At 42.5% G+C, this 26,036-nt stretch overlaps 1 protein-coding gene and 1 pseudogene across 3 annotated transcripts in view; both read left to right on the forward strand.

Moving 5' to 3' along the window:
• RNF8 (ring finger protein 8) overlaps positions 1–8,693 on the forward strand; it is a 35,970-nt gene extending 27,277 nt beyond the window's left edge. Inside the window, exons 6-8 of one of the 3 annotated variants that reach the window (XM_043907344.1) lie at positions 4–111; positions 2,295–2,499; positions 8,222–8,693. In XM_043907344.1, the coding sequence (XP_043763279.1) occupies positions 4–111; positions 2,295–2,499; positions 8,222–8,238 (330 nt within the window). In that variant the 3' untranslated portion in view covers positions 8,239–8,693. The remainder of the gene's footprint in view (positions 1–3; positions 112–2,294; positions 2,500–8,221) is intronic. The other 2 variants (XM_043907346.1, XM_043907345.1) reach the window with 2 other exon arrangements.
• A 15,389-nt stretch (positions 8,694–24,082) lies between these two features.
• LOC122697022 lies at positions 24,083–25,695 on the forward strand (annotated as a pseudogene).
• The last annotated feature ends 341 nt before the right edge of the window (positions 25,696–26,036 follow it).

Below are 26,036 nucleotides of genomic sequence, written 5' to 3' on the forward strand. Positions count from 1 at the left end.
CAGGAAGAGAAGGAGAAGGTGCAAGCACAGAAGGAGGAAGTTCTTAGCCACATGAATGACGTGCTAGAGAATGAGCTCCAGTGTATTATTTGCTCAGAATACTTCGTTGAGGTAATGATGAGCAGTGGCTCACGCCTTCTCACTCTCCCACTCCTGAATGGAGCCTCAGATACACAGACTGCTTCTGCTCTAGGGTAACATTCTGAAGAGATTTTTCCTCCAGAAACTTACTGTAGCTATTTGACTTCAAAGTGGCTGCTGGAGGTGGCCACTTCTCACTTCTCTTTGTGGTCTTCTTTACCTCCACTGGCTTTTTTCTTACTTCATTTGTTCTTGAGTTCTTTTTTTAGCAGAATCAGTGTTTGGGGCTATAATAAAGCCTTTATCTTTTTGTTGTTGAGGGAAAAACACTTTGCTTTTGAAGAACCATCTAGGGGCTGCCCCACCCTCCTACAGGTCAGAATGTCATATGTTTCCTACATTTCCAACAACTATATGCTGTTGGGTTTTTGTTGTGTTTTTTTTTTTTTTCCTAGTGTTGAGCTCCTGCAGGTTTTTTTTTTTGTTTTTTTTTTTACCTCCTGGGAGCCATTTGATTCTGGCAGATTCCTGAATTAGATGGCATTAGAAATTTGAAGTATCAGAATAAAGCTACTCAATAAAGCTAGTCTTTCTTTGCTCTGAAAGGACACAGTGCTGAGAGTGGGCGTGCAGTGCAGCCTTTGAACAAGGGGGTAAATGTCATTGCGGTATAATCACTGGGGATTCAGTGGCCCAATGGAACATTTTTCAGGGACTCTGAGGCTCCTTAAGAAAATGAAACATCACGCCTAGGATTTCATTTGTTACCCTGTCTTGTTTTTGCACAGACTCTTATTTTCACAAATTCTACCATTTGTGTCCAGTTCATCTTACACAATAAGTGTTAAACTAAAGTTGTTAAATGATAGTGCTTTTCAGACTCATTTAAAAAGAAAATGCATACACACACAGCTTCCTTTTTATCTGGTGGTCTTTAAGGAGATTGGGTCTATTAGCCTCCTGAAAAATCTGTCCTGGATAGACCTGTTTCTTTTGCTTTAGATCTACTTTGACTTCAGATCATAATTTCCCCCATAGTTTCTAGTCATTTGATTCCCTGCTTTGGAGAAACTCAGTATTATTTCAGCATGACTTACTCACCTTAATAGAAGACGACAAGAAAAGGGGTTGGAATGAGTGATGATTTAGCCAACCCAGAGCATCTGCACGACATGTAAGAGACAAGTAACTTGATCTTTGTTTGGTTTACAGCATGTGCTGACCTTTCCTGCTGGTCATCTCTTAAAATCAGTGTTGGGAAAGAGATTTCATTTTAGTCAAGCAGGTTTTTAGTCCTGTTTATTGAGAATTTTGTCTCATTCTTTATTTTTACTTTCTTTTTTTGTATGTCTCATTCTTTACTGGGAATGTCTCCTAGTTGGCTTTCTGGCCTTCACTTGGCATTTGGAAAATAATACAAAGTTTGTGTTATTTCCCCCTGCTTTCCTAAAAGCAAGAAAGAAAACTTTTGAGCTCCAGGAAAAGTTATATCTTAGGAGATGTACAAAAATAAGAGTAACGAAGAGTATGGTTTATGTCTTGGAAAGTGATAAGGACGTTGACAGAAAGCTGACCATTGGGGTTACTCAGGAGCCCCTCAAATACGGACCTTTTTCTGCTTTCTTTCTTCTTATAGGCTTATTGATATTACTTAAGGCACTGTCAGTTGAACCCATTACATTTTTTCTGATTTTGTTTTTTTATTCTTTTTCCGTAGCCTAAGTTCTTTTACATATACTTTTATACCTCCTACCATTTGGTATACTGAGTATTCACTGTGTGAATTAAAATTGAGGTTCTAATTCACCATTCACGTAAATTTATTTTTCATGAGAGAATAAGTGATATATTTATACCAAACATTCACATGCTTTCTAGTCCTACTTAAGTCCAGTGACATTTATTTGCAGGGTAGCTAACACACGTTGGCAGTGTGAACTGAGTTGGTGGAACAAAATAAGACAAATCACCCTACCTGGAGCCTGAGTTTATGAACTTAACTTTGAGAGAAAAAACAAATCATCTAACGTAAAGCTTAAAATTTCACGTTCCTAGGAATGATTCTGATACCCTTTGTAAGCCCTCTAGATGAAGTTATGGTTAAATTTCCATTTAGTCTTGAGAACTAACTCCTTCCCTAACTCTGAGATCACAACGGCCCTGGGGAAGTAAGCGTCACAGTTCTAATGTGTGTGTTCACATTTCCATTATAGGCTGTCACCTTGAACTGTGCCCATAGTTTCTGCTCCTACTGTATCAATGAGTGGATGAAGCGGAAAGTAGAATGCCCCATTTGTCGGAAGGACATCAAGTCCAAAACCCGCTCCCTGGTTCTGGACAATTGCATTAGTAAGATGGTAGACAATCTGAACTCAGAAGTGAAAGAACGACGAATTGTCCTCATCAGGGAACGAAAAGGTGAGTGAGTATGAAAAGAGGTGAGTCCCCTCAACAGACTTAAAGAGTGTTTTGGATCCAGAAGAGTCAGGTACATGATTCTTGACCTTAAGAAGGAGGTGGAAGAAATGGGGGAAAGTAAAGGAAGCTAAAGATAACAAACATGTAAGAAAGAGTTGAGGCAGAGTGAAATATTTGAGCAGCAGGGGATGGGCAGGCTTAGGTGTTTGTGTCTTAGTTATGGGATAAGAAAAGATGGGATTAGAAAAACACACGGGTGGACAACTTGCAGGCTAGTCACTAGATGGGGCTGTCGTTCAAGACAGTTCAGTAGCTGTCTGTTGCTCTCGGTGGGTTGCAGAAACCTTGGGTTGGGTACACAATAAATTATAAATAGGATGTGTCCAAGTCAAAGATTCACAACTTGGAAAATGCCAAAAAATGTGAAGAAAACACATATAGGTTCTATCTGTAAGAGTCACAGCTTAACTACACAAATCAGGCATAACTGTTAAGCCAAAAAGAGATGAATTTAATCCTATTCTGTTAACTTTGGGCTCCTAATAAACAAGTTTCTCAGAGAGAGTTTGAATAAAGAGATTAGGGATGTAGGGGTGGGTGAGTTTCCTCAAGGAACCATCCTCCCAGAGTATCTGCTCCTCCAACCCGAGTGATCTCATCACATTTGGGGCCTGCTCTGCTGAGACTTAAATGTCCTTGTGGCAGAAGAATGTGTCCTGGGGCAAAGCACAAGGGAACCAGTGGATCAGAAGGGTTGGTTATTAGGCAGGGATGAGAGTTCACAGGAGGAGGGTGGATCTGATTATCATGTTCGGTCCCTTAAGAAATCCTGTACAGCTCTACCCTCTGGGAAAGCTCAGAGCCAGAGTACTGAGAGGTCAGTTGGTTGCAGATAAAGGGCCAGTCAGAGAAGAGGAACCAAAAGCTCACTGCCCTTCCAGGTGCTTCCCACCACCTGCCCATCGGGAAGCCATGTTCATGTATGTATTTGGATGTACCCTTTTCTGAATTAAGAGAAGCCAAAGGCTTAAATGCCACACTGCTAAGAACAGGATTTTCTGTCTACTGCTTTTTTCTCTTAGCCCTTCAGCAAATATCAGCCTCTTTGAATCAGGCCAGGAGTCTGATGCTGATTTGTCAGCAGCTGTAGTGTGGGATCGGCCCTGGTTGGTGAGCCGTTGCAGGGGCAGCTAACCGGTCACAGGGTGGGTGTGGAGCCTATTTTGCCCAAGGAAGACATTCTGACCTTTGGGAGGGTAGGACAGCTCTCAGGTGGTTCTTTGAAATCAAAGTATTTTCTGCTTTTTTGACAATTATGTGCTATTGGACTTTGTGCCCAGTTTGGAATCCCCATAGGTGTTTGTTTTTGCTTTTTAACCTCCTAGGAGCCACTTGATTCTGGCAGAATCCATTGCTGTTTCTCTCCACCTCTCATTAGTCCTTAACCATTTATAGGAACACTACACTAGGCACTGGTATAAAGAGATAAGGTATTATCTCAGCTCTCACAACCTGTGGAGGAGACAGAAAAGCAAGTAGGTAGGGTGCAAGTTCCATAATAGGGTGCTGGAAAACTGCGGAGAAGAGGGCATTCAATTTGACCTGGACAGGTTGGAGGTATGGGAACAAGCTTCACAGAAGAAGTGAATTTGAACTGAGTTCTAAAGGCTCTAGGGATGCTGCTTTCTAAGCAGAGGAATCAGCATAAGCACAAAGGCGTGAGAAGCAGTGAGCTGTTTGTTCCTCGCAGGGCCCCGCTTGGTGGCCCAGACAGGACATGCTGTCTGCATGGTGCCAGAGGAGCACGAGGATGGCCAAGGCTTAGGAAGTGTCTTTTGAGGTGCTGTGAATGCCTTCTGTTTTCTTCTCTCTTCCCTTCCTGAGAGGAATGCTGACCTGGGAACCCAGATTGGACCAAGCCTGTGAGCTTAAGTTTGCTGGGTCTGTGTGTGGGTGGGGATACCCATATACTTTCTTTTTTTTGCTTTTTGGTTTTTGGAGGTTATTGTTTTTATTTTTTTCTTTGAAGTAAAATTGATCTACAGGGAGGCCTGGCGTGCTGCGATTCATAGGGTTGCAAGGAGTTGGACACGACTGAGCGACTGAACTGAACTGAACTGAGTGACTTGATAGTTTTATACATTACAGAATGATCACCATAATAAGTCTAGTTACCATCTGTCACTGTACAAAGCGATTATAGTATTACTGATTATATTCCCTGTGCTGTACATTACATCCCTGTGACTTAATTTATTTTGTAAGTGGAAGTTAATTCCCTTCCCCTGTTTCACCCATTCCGCTGTCACTCTCCCTTCTGGCAACCACCAGATTGTTCTTTGTAGACTGTATTTATAAGTCTGTTTCTGTTCCGTTATGTTTGTTCATTTGTTTTTTAGATTCCAGATTTAAGTAAAATCGTATGGAATTTGCCTTTCTCTCTGATTTATTTCACTTAACAGAGTACCTTCTAGGTTCATCCATGTTGTTGCACATGGGAAGATCTCATTCTTTTTTATGGCTGAGTAGTAGCCCCTTGTGTGTGTGTGTGTATATATTTATGTATGTATAATTTCCTTATTCATCTGTTGATGGGCACCTAAGTTCTTTCCATATTGTAGTTGTTGTCACTAATGCTGCAATGAACATTGGGGGTGCATATGTCTTTTCTGAGTTAATGTTTTCATTTCTTTGGATAAATACCCAGAGGTGGAATTGTTGGGTGTTGTGGTAGCTCTGTTTTTGATTTTCTGAGGAACCTCCGTATTGTTCTCCATAGTGGTTGTACCAGTTTACATTCCCACAACCAGTTTACATTCTCCACAACAGTGGAGGAGGGTTCCTTTCTCTCCACACACCCATACAGTCTTTCTTCACCCAGCGCACTGACTAGGTTTCTTCTCAAAGGTCCAAACACGGTAGATGCATGCAGCCATTGGAAAGAGAAAGAAGGACCCTGTGTCCTAAATTTGTCTCTGACTCCCCTCACGCAGAGTTAATACTGCAAGGTGGATAGTGTCAGACCCCTCTTTTCTCTCTGAAGGCTAAAGCAGGTACCTTTTTGGTGACACTGGGAGCCGACGAAGTAAACTGAATCGGCCTCCCTGATGCTCGCGCTGGCTGAGAGCAGCTCTGGCACCAGCCTCGGTTTCTGCAGTTATCGCAGCGACTGCAGCTTCGACGTTTTCTCCAGAGACAGACAGAGGTGCTGAGGCCTGACTTAGGGAAACAGGTGCCAGAGCCGTCAGCAGCTTCAGCGGGCTGCAATGTGGAGTGTAGAGGGAATTCTCAGTTCAGATACCAACCTTCTTTGCCAATTGAAAGCCGGTTTAATCCCCAGTGCATGGGAATTTTTAAAGGACCAAATGTAGGATCTGGGAACTAGAATTGGCAGGCCTGTAATTGTCACAGTTCTGACACTGGAAGGGCCGTTTTCCTCCTGGGTAGGGGAGTGCTTATCACGAGTTTGGAGAGGAGAGTCTGCCTGTCTGATTTCACCAAGAGCAGTGCTACTCCAGGCCTGCCTGACTGGTTGGTGTCTTCAAGGCCCATATCCCCATGGGAGGAGTAATGCCTCATGATTGATTAGCCATAGATCTTCAGTCAAGTCTGTGAGGCCAGATTATCCGGAAGAGGGGAGGAGGAGGAGAGTGTAGGGGCCAGATCCTGTGTTGGAGAAAGGGTGCCCTGGAGCTGGGGCAGATAATGAATGTTAAGTGTGTGTCGCATGAGCAGTTGCAGCCCTCTGGGATATTGACATGAGGTTTTTCTGAAGGAAAGACATTTTGTGACATGAGCTGGGGAGGTGCTGGAGCTGAGTCTTCTGTCAGTTGCTCCCCCTTCCCCGTTTGTTCTATTCTCATTAAGTGTTGGTTGGTTGACATGAGTGTTAACATTCTCACTTTAAGCTTTCCCTCGGAGTTTCTTTGAGTTGTGCTCAAAAAGACAAAAGCAGGTTATGTAGAATAAAATCTTGCTGGTCCTTCAGAACAGTGATTTTCAGTCCAGAGACTTTTTCAAATTGCAGCTCCCAGCTCCCTTGGTACTAAATATGAAAGCGAGGCTGCTAGTGGGAGTTGTCCATGGCCTTTCAGGGGTGTGGAGGTGGGGAGGAAGGTTTATGAACCACAGCTTTCCTGAATCTATGAGAGAGATGTCCCTCCAGAGATTGGTGGTCTCTAGGAAGATTGGCTCAGGTGAGATCACATAGCCTGTGGCTCTTGCCGGCTTCCTGTAGGCTAGGAGGAGGGTGATCCAGACACAGGACAGGAGAAACTCCGTCTCTGAAGAGAGCACCTGGCAGGCTTTCCCTGGTTATTCCCCATCATCACCTGCTGAAAGACAGAGCCTCTTAAAGGACTGTGTAGGGAATAGCAGCAGTAACAATGTCTGCCAAGCTGACCTCATCCAGAGAGAATACTTGTTAGCAAGATGTTGTATTTTATGTTTTTTTGGCTCTACCTTGTGGGTTGCAGATGAGATCTTATTTCCCTGACCAGGGATTGAACCCGGTGCCTGCGGCAGTGGAATTTCGGAGTCCTGACCACTGGTCCGCTAGGGGATTCCCAACAAGTACCCAGTCCTGCACCAAGAACCTAGAGGGTCACGTGCATGAAGTCAGCATGCCCACCTGGTATAAGGACAGTGTTTGCCTAAGATAAAGTGGCTCTCAGCAAGATTGGCATGGGGTGGGGGCAGGTGTCCACATACATGCACTCACATAGTTTTAAAATTTATCCTTTGCAAAATTATCATGGGATCAAAAATTAGCAGATTTGTTAACAGAAGCTTTAAAAAAAAATAATTCTCCATCACCACCCTCTCATTTTTGCCCCTTCCTTTTTCCTTCCCTTCTTTTATCACTTACTGTCATTCCTTGCCTTGTCCCTTGATGGATGTCTCCTCAATAACCCTTACTATTCCCTTATATATAAATGTAATAACGCTTTCAATCTGCACACCAAAACATTCCACACTTTAATCTCAAAGTCTTGAGATTGCTTTTGGTGTAAGCCAAAATCCCTGTTTCCCTGGGATCAAGGAAGCAGAAGCTAATGGAAAACACTAGAGGCCAGTGAATAGCCCCTCCCACGCCCTCCCTCTCTGGACGGACTTTGAAGGGGCACCTCTCTGTGCCTGTTGCTGTATATGTATTTCCTTCCTTCCTCTGAAAGTGTTAACTGAAGATCAGCTTTGTGCCTGGCACTCTTCTAGGTATGAGGAGTAGAAGAAGTGAAAATCTAATTAGTTAGATGTGATTTGTGCTTTCTCGCTAATAAAGCAAGAAAGGGACCAGCCGTGATGGGGGGAGTGTTGGCAGTTTTTGATAGAGCAGCCAGGGCAGTCACTGAGGAGAAGGTGGTATTTGAGTCACGTTCTAAAGGCGGTGGCCATGCTGCCGTCTGGGGAAAGGGTTTTGGAGGGACAGCATGGAGGTGACGTAGCAGGAGTAGAATGAGCGACGGGGAGGAGAACAGGAAGTGAGGTCGGAAGGTTGGGCAGAGGGCAGGCTGAGTAGGGATTTATAGGCCTTTGGAAGGACTTCAGCTTTTACTCTGGAAGAAGAGAGGGGTGGGCTGTGAGCAGAGTGATGTGATCTCACATCTGTGTCTTGATTCACTGTGGCTGCTGTGTGGGGAAGGGGCTGAGGAGGGCAGCAGGGAGGCCAGGGAGGGAAATGCAGGCTCCTCTATTTCTCTCTTCTTTTTTTTTCTCTCCAAAGGAAAGAGATTGTTCTGAAGATGGTGCTCCAGGAGTGTTTGACAGACTGCCAGGCACTGGGAACTTCGGACGGTCTGGAGGATTCTCTTGGACAGGTCTTGGGCAGCTCTGAGAGCGTGGGATGGAGCCACTTGGGACAGACTGAGTTAGGAAACCCTCCATCACGAGCCTATGCCTGGGCCATCCCTGCTGCCACCATTGTCTGCAGCCCCGACTGCTTCAGGGTACTTGAGAGACTCTGTTTCACTACATGTTGTATGGGTTATATATTTCTGTTGTACTTTTTAAGTTTGTTATTGTTATTGTTTTGGTACCTCAGAAGCACCTCTGTTGACATTTGTTTGGGACAAATTGGGTATTACCCCTATTGCTGCCCCCAAAGGCAAAGGCAGCCTATTTGAGAGGATGGCATACCTCTTCTTTGTGAAAACAAGATGTCATTTCCTGAAAATAAAATGTAAAACCGATCAGTTGCTCAGCTGGGCTTTGGTATATTTATCTTCCTTTCCTTCCAGCTCCAGACAGTCTCACAAGTAAACACTGGCAGCTCATAAATCGCAACCAAGAAAGTCACTGTATCAGATGATATACTCAAGTGAATGTCTGCCTCAGAAGCCAAGCCCAAGATCATGACCGCAGCAGATGGCTCTGTTAAGCCCCTGACTGGCGTGTCTCCTTTTCATTTCAGAGATGAGTCACTGCTTCCTAGTTTGGGGCTGGAGTGAATTCCCTTCTTTCAGCTGGAGTTCCAAAGTATCTGTTTTACCTAATGTCAGAAAACACAGGCAGTGATTGTCTGAGAACCTGATATGCTTTTTTTTTTTTTTTAATTAAGAACCATTTCTCTTTTGCTGCTTTCCTGTTTTAAACAAAACTAGTTTGATGTTTGGGAAACAGAAGCGTAGGAAAACCTGTGGTATCCTTGGTTACCAGTGATGAGAAGGAAGGAGAACACAGGCAGCTGCAGAGTAGTTATTAGAACAAGGAGCTCCAGCAGGAAGCTGGTTGTGCATTATGTCATTCAGTGATTTGTTTCCAGATGGAAAAGTATTTTCCTCTCCCGTTTTCCTGCCTGCCTATAGAACTGTTCTTTGTAGTTCTTTACTTATATTACAGGTATTTCATATCGATGTAGGTTTTTCCGTTATTGAATCTTCTGTATATTGGGATTCTGGTGTCCCTAGTCTTCACTTCCATCTTTCTCAACAGGATTACTGATTGAAATACTGGTGCTGTCAAGGAAGAATAAGTTAAACATAGAAAATAACACTTTAAAAATAGGCATTATAAACCAATACCATATTGTAAAGTAATTATCCTCCAAGTGAATAAAAATAAATTTTTTTTTAAATCTTAAAAAAATAGCCATTACAACCGAATCAAAAAACTCTGGAGAAATAGAAGGACAATTACTACCATCTTGATGTAACAGTCTCCTGTTTATCCCCTGTCCATGTGTTTTGTTTATACATTGCATGGGATACAAATATTTCTAGAATTGTACAGATACTTTTTTTAGAAAGGAAAGGTGCTTTTATCAGAAAAGCTGACAATCTGGGGAGATGGCAGACTCATGTCCAGAGACCAACTCAAAAATTCTGGTTAGCTGTAACAGCTTATTTGTTTTTGTTTTTTTATTATTTTTTTTTAATTGAAGTACAATTGATAACAGTGTTGTTACTTTCTGTGGTGAAGCAAAGTGAAGTGAAGTCACTCAGCTGTGTCCAACTCTTTGCAACCCCATGGACAGTAGCCTGCCAGGTTCCTCTGTCCATGGGATTTTCCAGGCAAGAATACTGGAGTGGGTTGCCATTTCCTTCAGTTGTATATACTTTTTGTTTTTAATATTCTTTTCCATTATATTTTATCATTGAATATAGTTCTCTGTGCTGTACACTAGGACCTTGTTATTTATCCATTCTGTGTATTATAGCTTACATCTACTAACCCCAGCCTCTCGCTCAGCCCCTCCCCTAATCCCTTTCCCCTTGGCAACCATAAATCTGTTCTCTGTGTGCATGAGTCTGTTTTGTAGATAGGTTTGTTCATGTCATATTTTAGATTCCACCTGTAAGTGACAGCATATGGTATTTGTCTTTCTTTTTCTGACCTACTTCAGTTAATATGATGCTCTGTTTGCATTCATGTTGCTGCAAATGGCATTATTTCATTCTATTTTTAATGACTGACGAGTATTCCATTGTATATATGTATCACATCTTTATCAATTCATCTGTCAGTGGATATGTAGTTTCCATATCTTGGCTATTGTGAGTAGTGCTGCTATGAATATAGGGGGTGCATGTATCTTTTTGAATTAGAGTTTTGTCTGGATATATGCCCAGGAGAGGGATTGCTGGTAATTCTATTTTTAGTTTTCTGAGGAACCTCAAAACATTTTTCTATAGTGGCTGTACCAACTTACATTCCCACCAACAGTGTAGGAGGGTTCCTTTTTCTCCACATCATCTCTTACATGTTATTTGCAGAGTTTTTAATGATGACCATTCTGACCGGTGCGAGGTGGTACCTCATTGTAATTTTGATTTGCATTTCTCCAATAATTAGCAATGTTGAGCATCTTGTCATGTACCTATTGGCCATTTGTATTTTTTCTTTGGAGAAACATCTAGGTCTTCTGTCCATTTTTTGATTGAATTCTTGAGTTGTATAAGCTGTTTGTATATTTTGAAAGTTAACCCCTTACTGGTTGCATCATTTTTATTTTTGTTGCCTTGGGAGACTGACCTAAGAAAACATTGGTACGATTTATGTCGGAGAATGTTTTGCCTATGATCTCTTCTGGGTGTTTAATGGTGTTATGTCTTATGTTTAAGTCTTTAAGCCATTTTGAGTTTACTTTTGTGTATAGTAAGAGGATGTGTTCTAACTTCATCAATTTACATGTGGGTCTCCAAGTTTCCTGACACCACTTGCTGAAGAGACTTTTTCCCCTTGTATATTCTTGCCTACTTTGTCGAAGATTAATTGACCATAGGTGTGTGTGTTTATTTCTGGGCTCTCAGTTCTGTTCCATTGAGCCTTACATGTCTGTTTTTTGTGCAAATACCACACTGTTTTAATTTACTGTAGTATTGTCTGAAGTTGAAAAGGTTATGCCTCCTGCTTGCTTCTTTTTCTTCAAGATCACTTTGGCAATTCTGGGTCTTTTACAGCTTCATATAAATTTTAGGATTATTTGTTTTAGTTCTGTGAAAAATGTCATGGGTAATTTGATAAAGATTGCATTAAATTTGTAGATTGATTTGGGTAGTATGGCCATTTTAACAATGTTAATTCTTCCAATCCAAGAGTTTGGGATATCTTTCCATTTCTTTGAGTCATCTTCAGTTTCCTTTATTAGTGTTTTATAGTTCTCAGTGTAGAAGTCTTTCACCTCCTTGGTCAGGTTTATTCCTAAGTATTTTATTTTTTGGAGTGTGATATTTGAAAGTTATTGTGTTTTTTTCTTACATCACCTTTGTGATGTTTTGTTGGTAGTGTAAAGAAATGCAGACAACTTCTGTGTGTTAATCTTGTATCCTGCTACCTTGCTGAGTTCATTTATAAGTCCTACTATTTTTCTGTGGCGTCATTAGGGTTTTTTATGTATAGAATCATGCCGGGCTTCCCTGGTGGTCCAGTGGTTAAGAATTCACGTCACACTGCCAAGGACACCAGTTCAATCCCTGGTCCAGGAAGATCCCTGGGTGCCTTGGAGCACCTAAGCCTGTGCGCCACAACGACTGAGCCTATGCTCTTGAGCCCATGCTCTGCAACAACGGAAGCCATCACAGCTGAAGAGTAACCTCTCTTTGCCACAAATGGAGAAAGCCCACACGCAGCAACGACGACCCAGTGCAGCCAAAAATATATCAACAAATCCATGTAAAAAAAAAATCATGTCATCTGCATATAATCATCTGGTAATAGGGTCACATGTTTTGAAATCATTGGTAATATGGTTACACATTTTGAAATCAGAAGGTACAAAAGGACCTAGGGTGAAAAACCTTTGTCCCCCAGTGACACGTCCCTGCACAGAGGTGATGAGTGGTGCTGGTTCCTTGTATATTCTTCCAGAGATGTTCTTTGTCCATACAAGCAAAAACATACATGTAGGCCTTCTTTCCCTTCTTTTCCACAAATGGTAACAAATTGTACACTGCTTTGTACCTTGCTATTTTCAATTACATGTTGATGATTGGTCCATGTCAGAACATATGGAATCTTCTCTTTCTGTATTACAGCTGCCTATTATTCTGTTATGTATTTGTACCATAAATTTGTTTTTCCAGTTTTTCTCTTTTTAAATCTTAAGTTTCTTTAAACCCTTTACTCTTTCTTCATACAACTGTCAAAGTCCTATTAAATATATCTCAGAATATATACTTTCAACCAAAACAAACAGGAAAAATAATAGCAACAAAAATGACATAGACCCCATAAAGTGGTATATAAAGAATGAAAAAAAGGAAATCTGGAAATTCACCTAGTGGGAGTTCTCTATTAAAATCAAGGAGTTGCGGTCTTTTTAAAAAAAAAAAAAAAATTATGGCTATAGCTTTTTCTAAATGTTAGTAATGGTCTAGTAAATCTGGTTCCATAGTAATCTGACTACTTCCATCTGCAGTTCCAATAATCTACACTGAAATAAGAACAGAATCTATTAGGCTCCCAATTCCACCAAACCCTACAGTACAAAACTTCAGTAAAACCAAGGCAGAGTATCCAAGGTAAAATCAGTCTGCTCCCAACCAATCAAGAAAAAGATATCACTTGGTATGAATAGCCATTTACATTTTGACAAGATCCGGGCTTGAGAAAATCAATTTCGTTTCTAGTAAGATTTGTGTCATTGCCACTGAAATCCTTATAATTTGTGTTGCATGATATATAATTGTGTTGGGTGACTACAAGTGAGCTGTATAGTTAAAACTATAGTTAACTGGTTCTTGCATAGTCAGGTAGTTACCGTGCTGGAGAATTCCATGGACAGAGGTACAGTCCAGGGGGTCGCAAAGAGGCAGACACGACTGAGTGACTAACTTCCACTTTTTTTTTTACATGTTGGGGACAAGTAGCTTCCCTCTTTTTACTCTGTTTTAAACAGTGCTGCAGGGAACACCCTTATACATCACTGAAGGAAAGATCCTCAAAGGAGACACATCTCAACTCAAGAGCCTAAAGGCTGTCTACAGAGACTGATCTCACAGAATGATCCTTCTCTTCCTTGGCTGTTGGACACAGTGACTTGCAACGTCTTCTTCCAAAACACATGTTTCAAGGGTGCACACAAGTTCAGAAAGTGAGTTCTTAAATAAAAAAAGACTTAAATAACTTGGGTGTGAATCCCAGTCCTGCTCTTTGCAACTGTGTGATCTTGGGCAAGTTACTTATCCTCTCTGAGTCTCAGTTTCTTCATATCTAAAATACCCTTATCTGTTATTGTGAGGTCTAAATATTCCAATTATTGCACTGCTCAGAAACAAATGTTCCATTATTTTTAAGGACACAAACCAAAAATTAACCCAGACTTTTGCATTGTTTCTCTCAGCCATAATATGTTCTTTTCCTGAAGGGATATCTGATATGAAACACCATCTCCATTTTGCTTGCCTGGGAAGATACGTGGTAACTTTTCTGCCTTGCAGCACCAAACCGCAGTATAGCTGAACCCCACCACTGTGCATTCTGGCTCTAATTAAAGGCATGTTCTCTGCAACAGGGCTCTGAGAAACTGGGTAAAGAGGGTTTGTTTCAGATTCTGGCTTTATTAAGCAGATGAATGCAGCCAGTGAGCTCTGTGAAGCGCTTTGCAGTGAGTGGCAGGTGTCCTGTATCCATCTGATTATGTTAACCTAGAAAGGGCTCGCTCTACCTCTAGGCTGTCTTCATGCCAGCAATCAAACTCTGCCAGGGTGGGGGACTTTGCCCTTTGTGGGTTGGATAGCTGGATACCTGTCATCTGATTTTCTGATTGGAAGCTGCTGTTTTTATAGAAGGACCTAAATCCCCTCGTTACCGCCAGCCCTTCTCTCTCACTACTTTCTGCTCTGTGAACAACCATCCAGGCGGTCACCACAGCTCCAAGAGTGCCTGGGACGGGCACCTCTCTCCAACTGCCTGTTTGGCTTTTTATAGCCCGACTGTGTAGAATCTCCTCACTTTTTATCTGAAGATAAATCAGGGGTGCCCTAGGTTTGTCTGTCTCAACAACTCATTTCCCTAGGCTTCTAAAAAAAAGTCTACAATTAATCTATTTGACACAGAAATTAAAGGAGGAAATGTCTAACTTGCACTGTGGTCCTAACCTAAGAAGAATCTAAGATGGTTAAAATCCTAGTATCACTGTCTCTTACCCAGAAAAGCAGTCTTGTTAACAGGCGCAGGGCCTGATCTGAACAGAATACTGCCGCTGGTAACCAGAGGCCAAGCGCTTGTTCTTCTGAACACCAGAAATCTTCCCGGGTGGTCAACTCTTTTAACTGTTTCCATCAATGGTAGTTGAAGCAGTAGGAGCTCCCAGGGAGAAGATGGGACCTTGTATTGATGAAAAGTAATGAACTGTCTTGTTTATCTGATTCTTTCATTTTAGATGAGCCTATGAATCCTGCACAGTAAATACCCAGATGCTGAAATTCCTTTGTCTGCAGCATCCCCAAACAGTGTGCCCACCAGGGGTTACCCGAGCTCATCAATTTAATGTCCAAGCAGTATTTTCAGATTGTTGCTTTACCAGAGTCTAATCTGGATCCCTACGTCAAGTCCAATTTCCAGACCCACTCTCCCTGCTGTCCATCTTCCCCAAGACCTGTGAATACTCGAATCTCGAGTGACTTCTCAGTCATTAGTCGCTTGTTGAATTCTGGCTGTCTCCAATTCAATTCAGCAATAGTTGTTGGATGCCCATTTTTTACTAGGTCTTGCTCTAGGTGTTTATGCCCCAAACGAAAGGAAAAAAGCCATTGTAAGCTACATGCTAGTAAAGGGTCAAAAGATCAGAAGCTTCCCACAAAGGTTTTATCAGATCCTCTGGAAGTGGTTTAGCAGTGCTGCCTACCTAAAAGCCAGCATAGTGGGTGTGCCTTCATCCACACATTTCCAGAGATGGGATTTTGGATAAGGGGGTCCTGTGGGGGTGAAGAGGGATTGAAGTGATGGAGCTTTGGATTCAAGCCTAGTTAGGGTGGAAAATGAAGACAGGAGGGAGGTGATAATTAGACTATAGATGAGTCCAGGGCCTGCAAGAGGTACCACAGGATCAAAGAACAGTGTCTGAAAGAGCTGGGAGTTAGAGAACTGATATGTGGATTTAGTATTTAAAGACTGGAATAGTTCTACAACCAAACAATGATGTTCTTATCTCAAAATGATGGGGCTTTGCTTTATGAGCACTCTCCTTCATGAAAGTAACCTCATTTGTTTTAATTATATACGTGTGTTAGTCACTCGGTCGTGTCTGACTCTTTGTGACTTTGTGGGCTGTAGCCCACCAGGCTCCTCTGTCCATGGAATTTCCCAGGCAAGAATACGGGAGTGGGTTGCCATCCCTTCTCCAGGGAATCTCCCCTGGGGTTGTACCTGGATCTCCCACATTGCAGGCAGATTCTTTACTATCTTGAGCCACCAGGGAAGTCCCTTTAATTATATAGATCATATGTATTTTATTAATATAATAATTATTGTTTTATTTATAAATTTATTTAAATAATAAAATTATAATTTATATATATTTCTATGTTATATGTTGATACATTGTTCCTAGATATATTCATTTGAAAATAGCATATTTTTAAATATAAGAGCTTCATTTTTGAGGATATATTTTTACTTTACTTCTTTATCACCAGAGACCTGGGTTCAGTCCCTGGGTCAGGAAGATCTCCTGGAGAAGGAAATGGCAACCCACTCCAGTATTTTTGCCTGGAAAATCCCATGGACGGAGGAGCCTGGTAGGCAACAGTCCATGGGGTCGCAAAGAGTCGGACACGACTGAACGACTTCACTCACTCACTCACTCACTCACTCTTTATCACCCACTTTGTTTCCCACCTTAATCTCCAGCTGCAACAGTCGAAACATATTAAGCATTATTTTAAGATGCTGTTACAAAAATCTTTGGTTCCTGTCCTTTTCTTGCATCTATCTCACCTACATTTGTCTTTTTTGACTATTGATCACCCGGACTACTTTCATATTAGTAACTAATTCCCTTCCTTATGAAGCAAAGCCCACTTCTCCACAAAGAAGCTAAAAATACCAGTACTTGCTTTCCCAAATTCCTTGTGGCTAGAGCTGCATACATAAAAAGGATGCCTTAATTTGGCACACTCAACCTGTGAACTGGGAATGGGATTCAAAGATGCTGGGACCAGCAGAATCATGTTATGTGAGAGAGGTGGCTGATGAGTCATTTGTGGAAGCGGGATGATCCCTGGTCAAGGGTATCTGCCATATAAGCTCTGGTGTGTCTGCCCAGGTGCTGGGGGCAGTAGTGACTATAAAACCACCAAACTGGTTCTGTAGTACAATTTTGTGTGTTACTACTAGCTGTAATGGCAACCCACTCCAGTGTTCTTGCCTGGAGAATCCCATGGACAGAGAAGCCTGGTAGTCTACAGTCCATGGGGTCACAAAGAGTCAGACACGACTGAGTGACTTCACTCACTAGCCGTGTAGCTGCTAACCTCTTTCTAATATATACTTTGAATCCTTTCAATATATTCATTTTCTAATTAATGTACCCAGAAGTCATTTCTGTTGCATACACCTGAGTCAGAAGACTGACACAGCCTGGTCAAGCCTTGCCTTAGTCCTGTGAGCTGGCCTGTATCCTTCCAAAACATTTTCTTTTGGCTTGAGTTTTGGCTGCATCAGGTTCTATTACTTGTGTAGGTGGCAGATGTGATGGGGAAGAGTCTGAGCTTCGAGTCTACCTTTTACTTGCTCTGTGACCGTTAGCCAGTTACCCAACTTCTGTGGGTCTCAGTTGTTGTTCAGTCGCTCAGTTGTGTCCGACTCTTTGCGACCCCATGAACTGCAGCATGCCAGGCCTCCCTGTCCATCACCAACTCCCGGAGCCTCCTGAGACTGATGCCCATTGAGTTGGTGATGATATCAAACCATCTCATCCTCTGCTGCCCCCTTCTCCTCTTGCCTTCAGTCTTTCCCAGCATCAGGGTCTTTTCCAATGAGTCGGCTCTTCGCATCAGGTGGCCAAAGTACTGGAGCTTCAGCTTCAGCATCTGTCCTTCCAGTGAATATTCAGGGTTGATTTCCTTTAGGATTGACTGGCTTGATCTCCTTGTTGGCCAAGGGACTCTCAAGAGTCTTCTCCAACACCACAGTTCAAAAGCATCCATTCTTTGGCGCTCAGCCTTCTTTATGGTCCAACTCTTACATCCATACACAACTACTGGAAAAACCATAGCTTTGACTAGACAGACCTTTGTTGGCAAAGTGATGTCTCTGCTTTTTAATACACTGTCTAAGGTTGCCATAGCTTTTCTTCCAAGGAGCAAGCATCTTTTAATTTCATGGCTGCAAGTACCATCTGCAGTGATTTTGGAGCCCAAGAAAATAAAGAGTCTCACTGTTTCCATTGTTTCCCTATCTATTTGCCATGAAGTGATGGGACTGGATGCCATGATCTTAGTTTTTTTGAATGTTGAGTTTTAATCCATCTTCTTCACTCTCCTGTTTCACCTTCAAGAGGCTCTTTAGTTCTTTGCTTTCTGCCATAAGGGTAGTGTCATCTGCGTATCTGAGGTCACTGATATTTCTCCCAGAAATCTTGATTCCAGCTTGTGCTTCATCCAGTCCAACATTTCCCATGATGTACTCTGCATATAAGTTAAATAAGCAGGGTGACAATATACAGCCTTGACGAACTCCTTTCCCAATTTGGAACCAGTTCGCTGTTCCCTGTCCAATTCTAACTGTTGCTTCTTGACCTGCATACAGGTTTCTCAGGAGGCAGGTAAGGTGGTCTGGTATTCCCATTTCTTTAAGAATTTTCCACAGTTTATTGTGATCCACACAATCAAAGGTTTTGGCATAGTCAATGAAGCAGGTCTCAGTTACTAGCTCTAAAAGATAAGAGGGCACTTCCTTCTGACCTGCTCTGGTTATAGGGTTTGGGTGACGCCTCCCTCAAAGGTCTGTGCTGAGTATGAGGGACAGCTTGAGCTGCTCATTGTTGATGCCGCCCCTCCCCCCTGCCTATGGAAGGTTCTCTCTCTCTGTCTTTTCTTTCTAATTTTATCTTGGCTGTGCTGGGTCTCTGCTGTGGGGCACAGGCTTTCTCTAGTTGCCGCACGCAGTCTCTAGTGTGACTAGGCTCAGGAGCTGTGGGTCACGGGCCTGGTTGCCCCCTGGCATGTGGGATCTTAATTTCCTGACCAGGAACTGACCCCCATGTCCCCAGCATTGAAAGGTGTATTCTTAACCACTGGACCACCAGGGAGGTCCCTGGAAGCTTCTATTTTAAGTTCATAACATTCTAAAGCAAATAGATTTATCACCTCTTCTCTTCCATTCATCGTTTTCTCTTCAAAAACACTGGGTGAGACTGGGACAGTGGACATTCTGGAAGTTAAAGGAGAGGAGAGACTAAAGGGAATGGAAGGAACTTCCTAAAAGCTCAGGGAGGATGTGTCCTTAACGTTATCCTCTTGCAGATGGCTCCTTACAAGGAGCCTCCTCAGCCAACACAGCCTGCGTCGTAAACGCCAGGTCCTGGGACAGAGTGCACTGGTGCTCAGCCCTTCCTCTTCTCTCCTCAAAGTCCTTCTGTAAGCTTTCTAAATAAGTGCCTAGTCTTTGCTCTTTTCTGTTCCAATCCATGCCCCATACCTTATCCCAAGGGGGCTTTCTAAAGCATACATGAGGTCATGTCTTGGCCCCGTGTGTCTCCTTGCTGCTGCTGCTGCTAAGTCACTTCAGTCGTGTCCGACTCTGTGCGACCCCAAAGACGGCAGCCCATCAGGCTCCCCCATCCCTGGGATTCTCCAGGCAAGAACACTGGAGTGGATTGCCATTTCCTTCTCCAGTGCATAAAAGTGAAAAGTGAAAGTGAAGTCGCTCAGTTGTGTCCGATTCTTGGTGACCCCATGGACTGCAGCCTACCAGGTTCCTCTGTCCATGGGATTTTCCAGGCAAGAGTACTGGAGTGGGGTGCCATTGCCTTCTCCAGTGTCTCCTTGAGTCATGGGCAAATGAATTACATTTTCCAAGCCTCAGTTTTCTCATCTATAAAATGAGGATGGTAATACCTATGTCTTGGGGGTTGTTGTGAAGACTGAATGAAATGGTAAGAAGTAGCCTGGAGCATAGTGCCTGGAACATAGCAAGAGTTCCTGTGTGAACTATTGCTGTTACTACCATTATTGCCCAGGGTACACAGCCGTCTGGCCCAGTGGTCGTGAGCGCTTGCCAGGGAGTCAGACACAGTTGGCTCTGTCTTTACTATTCATATGAGCTTGGGCAAGTCAGGCTACCTCTCCTCATTTCCTTTCCATGAAATGAGGATAATAAAAATCCTTCCACTCAGGGTTTCTGTGAGGTGAAATGAGATAGTATATGCATTTCAGAATTAGATTAGGCTAATAGAGGTCCCTAAACAAGCCATTACCCCTACCCCCATAAAAGCTGAAGGGAGGCTCAGTTGTTATTAAGGACTCAGGTTCTTCCTATCTCTGTCCTTCACCATCCTTGGGGGTTGCCTAGTAGCCCATGACAGCAAAAGTTTTAAGGCTTCCTGGAATTTCCACCCAACAACTTCTAATTACACATCATTGGCCAGCATGTAGGATGATGTCACATCTAGCTGCAAGGGAAACTAGAATTAAAGTTTTTCAGCTGGACAAATTGCCACCCAGAATGAAATAGGGTTCATCAAGTCATTCTGCCAACAACTATATGAATGGGCTTGGAGGTAGATCTTCCAGCCCAGTCAAGCCTTCAGATGGCCAATAGCTTGAATTCAACCTCAGGAGAAACCAGTATTACTGAGCTATGCTGCTCCTAGACTCCTCACCCTCAGAAATGGTATGAAATTGTGTTGTTTTAAGCTACTAAACATTGGGGCAATTTGTTATGCAGCAATCAATAACTAATACAGTAGGCAACAAGCCTCAGAATATTAGATTATCTTTGTCACCGATAGAAACCATACCTGTTTTAATATCTTTAAGTTGCTGTAGAGATTTTAAAATATTTCTACTCATCCTTCCTCCAGAATTACAGTATTATTAGATTTACTACTATATAATACACAATTTCCCTTAGGATTCATTCACTCCTAAAGGAAATCAACCTTGAATATTTACGGAAGGACTGATACTGACACTTTAGCTCCAATACTTTGGCCACCTGGCCAGCGAACAGCTGACTCATTGGAAAAATACCCTATTGCTGGGAAAGACTGAGGGCAGGAGGAAAAGGGGGTAACAGAGGATGAAATGGTTGGATGGCATCACCTACTCAATGGACATGAGTTTGAGCAAACTCCAGGAGATAGTAAAGGACATGGAAGTCTGGCATATTGCAGTTGATGGGGTCAGAAAGAGTTGAACACAACTTAGTGGCTGAACAACAATAGTACATGATTATGGTCTTGCATTTTTGTGTTATGTAGTTGGCCAGCTACTGGGCAACTCTGGACCTAGGGATCAATGTGCTTCTCACACTGATAACTCTGATATCTTTGTTGCTTTTGAGGAATTTCTGTCAAAAATTATTTGTTGATCAAACAAGATCAAACAGAGGAGGTAAGTTGTTTCCATTGTTGGTTCAGGTTTTGCAAACCAGACAGTTCAAATGAGAATTCTTAACACTCCATGAGGCAGCTTTGACCTTTGGTAATGTGAGCAAGTGTGCAGTCAAGAAGTGTGGGCTAGTTGTTTTCAAACCTATCTAATGGTTGAAGTGACTGTTACAGGATATTATTTAAGATAATTTGGTATTGTTAACACGATATAGGCCATGTATAGAGTTACACAATCTGCAAGTAGCAGAAGTCCTTTTGTTTTGCACTGTAAACTCTCTTTGTACATTGTCTGTATTGTGAAGTAAAGGTATAAACGACACGCAGTATTTGTACAGGCTGTATTTTCCTTAGAAAATACTGAGAGGTCTTTTGTTTATTTGTTTGGCCTAGCTGTGTGGCTTGCGGGATCTTAGTTCTCTGGCCATGGATCGAACCAGTAGCCCCCTGTAGTGGAAGCTCAGAGTCCTAACCACTAGACCACCAAGGAATTCCCCTGAGCATTTAAAATAAGAAAACTGAAGGCTAGATGTTCTGGTGTGGCCAAGTGAAGAGACTGGCATCTCATTTACCCCAAAAGATACTGGGACAAAAGCAGTAGTTGACATAAAGAAAAAGTGACAAAACACCCATTTCATTTCCCCAGACACCAAACAAAATCATACAACAATCTGAGAAGCATTTATGCTTGAAAAACTGCTGAACTTCAGGTAAGAAGAGTGGGAATCTGTGATTTTCTGGCCTGAGGCTGCACCATCACTCTCTCCCTCAGTTATTTGATACAGAGATTCTAAATTTTAAGACAGTCAGGACCAGCACCTTCTCTGCTCTGGTCAGTGAGGACAGAGGATAGTGATCAGAAACACCCAACAGTGTTGCTGATGAAGGGACAATCTCAGAGGTAGCAGTGAGGAGGGCCAGTGGCTCTACCATCTAAAGGTTGTAGTCTTGGTTGGGGCAAGCTTCCAGGATGAAGCTGCATGCATGCACAGAGATAAGAGAGGGCCCAATCAGCTACACGCTCCTGGCCAACCCTGAGGCTTTGTGTATGTGCAGAGGAAATGCAAAAGGGCATAACAATAAGTGAAAGCTGGGTAAGAGTGAAAATGGTGGCCGAAACTATGAATACACTCCCCCAGAAAACACAGATCTGTCAGTAGAGGACAGAAGAGTTAGTTCAGTGGCTTGAGGTGGTTGGACACAAGCTCTGTTTGATCAGTGGCTAGTCACTCAGTTATGAAGTACATGAGCAAGTACTTCAGGAAGTCAGAAATAAAAATAACAAAAAAAGGACAGAAGTTGTAGCTATATTCTGCTGGAGAGACAGATTTCATGGATTTAGCCCAGACAAGTTACTAATCAGAGAAACAATAAACAGATAAACAAATAGAAATAACAGTAGCCTGCAGGGGGGAATTAGAATTCAGACTTGCTACAAGATATTATCTAAAATGTCCAATTTACAACAAGAACAACAACAACAAATTATAAGACACACAAAGAAACGGAAATGCATGACCCATACTTCGAAAAAAACAGTTAATATAAATTGACTCTGAGTGAGTATTGATACTGAATTTAGCAGACAAAGACTTCAAAGAGGCTGTTATGAGGATGTTCAATGAACTAAAGGAAATTATATTTAAAGAATTCAAAGAAATTACGATCACAATGAATCAATAATAGAGATTCTCAATAAGGAGGTAGAAATAATAATAACCCAAGGATATCCTGGAGTTGAAGAATACAGTAACAACCCAAAGTAATCTATATAACCAATGCAATCCCTATTCAAATGCCAACAACATTCTTTTTTTTTTGCAGTAACAGAAAAATCCATCCTAAAATTCATATGGAATCTCTAGCAATCAAAACAGTGTGGGGTTGGCATAAAGACAAACATATCAACCAATGGAATAGAATAGAGCAGTGGTGCCTAACATTTTTGACACCAGGGATGAGTTTCAAAGAAAACATTTTTTCCGTGGAATGAGGGGGGATATGGTTCAGGCGGTAACGTGAACCACGGGGAGCGGCAGGTGAGGCTTTGTTCACTCGCCTGCTACTCTCCTCCTGCTGTGTGGTCTTGTTCCTAACAGACTTTGAATCAGTACTGGTCTGTGGCCCAGGGACTGGGGACCCCTGCAATAGAGAGCCCAGAAATAAACCCATATGGTCAAGTGACTTTAAAAAAAAAAATTATTTTTTAAATTGTTGGCTGCATTGCAAAGCATGTGGGATCTTAGTTTCCTGACCAGGGATTGAACCCCTGTCCCCTAAAGTGGAAGCATGGAGTCTTAACCATTGGATCACCAGGGAAATCTCCATGGTCAAATGATTGTAAATGATTTTTGACAAAGATAAAAGGACCTCAACGGGAAAGGACAGTCTTCTCAACCAGTGGTGTTGGAAGGCTTCCCTGGTGGTCCAGTGATTAAGAATCTACCTTGCAATGCAAGGGACACCAGGTCGATCCCTGGTCCCGGCAGATCCCACATGCCATGGGGCAACTAAGCCTGTGTGCCACAACTACTGAGCCTGTGCTCTCGAGCCCATGAGCCACAAACACTGATCCTACATGCTACAACTACTGAAGCCCATGCAGCTAGAGCCCATGCTCCGCTGAGAGAAGCCACTGCAATGAGAAGCCCACACATGTACCTAGAGAGTAGCTCCCCCTTGCCACAACTAGAGAAAGCCCATGCACAGCAACAAAGACTCACCACAGCCAAAAAAATAAAAATAAATAAATAAATCTTAAAAAAATACAAGTGGTGTTGGCAAAACCGAATATCCATATGCAAGAAAAGGAGGTTGGACCTTTACATCACCTACAACAATGGACTCAAAATGGATTCAAGACCTAAATGTAAGAGTGAAACTATAAAACCCTTAAAATATTGCAATATAGGAGAGAATCTTCGTGCCATTATACCTGGCAATAATTATTTGGATATGATGTCGAAAATATAGGCAACAAAAGAGAAAATAGATAAATTGGACTTCATCACAATTAAAAACTTTAGCTTTTTCACACCAGGTTTGCTGCCAGGACACACGTGTCGTGAAAACCACCGTTAAACCTAAGCAAAAATGGGAAAGGAAAAGACCCATATCAGCATCGTTGTCACTGGGCACGTCGATTCAGGGAAGTCCACCACAACTGGCCATCTGGTCCACAAATGTGGCGGGATTGACAAGAGAACAGTTGAAAAGTTCAAGAAGGAGGCTGCCGAGATGGAAAAGGGCTCCTTCAAATATGCCTGGGTCTTGGACAAACTGAAAGCTGAACGTGGGCGTGGTATCACCATCGATATCTCCCTGTGCAAGTCTGAGACCAGCACGTACAATGTTACCATCACTGATGCCCCAGGACACAGAGACTTCATCAAAAACATGATCACAGGCACAGCCCAGGCTGACTGACTGTTGCTGCTGGCTTTGGTGAATTTGAAGCCGGTATCTCCAAGAACGGGCAGACCCGTGAGCATGCCCTTCTGGCTTACACTCTGCGTGTGAAACAACAAATTGTGGGAGTTCACAAAATGGATTCCGCTGAGCCACCCTACAGCCAGAAGAGATACGAGGAAACTGTTAAGGAAGTCAGCACCTACATTAGGAAAACTGGCTACAACCCCAACACAGTAGCATTTGTGCCAATTTCTGGCCGGAATGGTGACAATGTGCTGGAGCCAGGTGCTAACATGCCATGGTTCAAGGATGGAAAGTCACCCGTAAGGACGGCAATGCCAGTGGAACCACCCTGCTTGAAGCTCTGGATTGCATCCTGCCACCAACTCACCCAACTGACAAAGCCTTGCGTTTGCCTCTCCAGGATGTCTATAAGATCAGTGGTATTGGTACTGTCCCTGTGGGTCACGTGGAGACTGGTGTTCTCAAACCTGGCATGGTGGTCACCTTTGCTCCAGTCAATGTGGCAACTGAAGTGAAGTCTGTAGAAATGCACCATGAAGCATTGAGTGAAGCCCTTCCTGGGGACAACGTGGGCTTCAATGTCAAGAATGTGTCTGTCAAAGATGTTTGTCATGGCAATGTGGCTGGTGACAGCAAAAATGACCCACCAATGGAAGCAGCTGGCTTCACAGCTCGGGGGATTATTTTGAACCATCCAGGCCAAATCAGCGCTGGATATGCACCTGTGCTGGATTGTCACACAGCTCACATCACTTGCAAGTTTGCTGAGCTGAACGAGAAGATTGATCATCGTTCTGGGGAAAAGCTGGAAGATGGCCCTAAATTCTTGAAATCTGGTGTTGCTGCCGTCGCTGATATGGTTCCTGGCAAGCCCATGTGTGTCGAGAGCTTCTCTGGCTATCCTCCCCCTGGGCCGTTTTGCTGTGAGTGATATGAGACAGACAGTCTCTGTGGGTGTCATCAAAGCAGTGGACAAGAAGAGAGCTGGGGCTTGCAAGGTCACCAAGTCTGCCCAGAAAGCTCAGAAGGCTAAATGAATATTATCCCCAATACCTGCCACGCCTGTCTTAATCAGCGGTGGAAGAACGGTCTCAGAACTGTTTGTCTCAATTGGCCATTTAAGTTTAATAGTAAAAGACTGGTTAATGATAACAATGCATTGTAAAACCTTCAAGAGGAAAGGAAAATGTTTTTGTGGACCATATGTTTTGTGTGTGGCAGTTTAAGTTATTAGTTTTTAAAATCAGTACTTTTTAATGAAAACAACTTGACCAAAACTCTGCTACAAAATTTGAGACCCATTAAAAAAAAAATTTGAGACCCATTAAAAAATGTTTAATGAAAATCCTGTGTCTTCTTTGGGTCAACATTGTAACTCCCTATAGTACTACTTTGGTAAGAGTTGCTCATAACCTATTTCTGGTGAAACAATTTTTGATTTATAGGTTTGTATTTCTAGGGTGAAGCTTCAGGTTTGTTAACCTTGTGTTGAGAACTCATCTGTTTTAATCACATCTTAAGCATTGGTGCAACACTTTCTAGGTTAGGACAGATGAGTAAAGAGTAACTATGTTTTTTTTTTAGTAACTATGTTTTATATGTAAGCTAGTTT

This window comes from Cervus elaphus, chromosome 7, assembly GCF_910594005.1.
Source record: "Cervus elaphus chromosome 7, mCerEla1.1, whole genome shotgun sequence".
Taxonomy (NCBI): domain Eukaryota; kingdom Metazoa; phylum Chordata; class Mammalia; order Artiodactyla; family Cervidae; genus Cervus; species Cervus elaphus.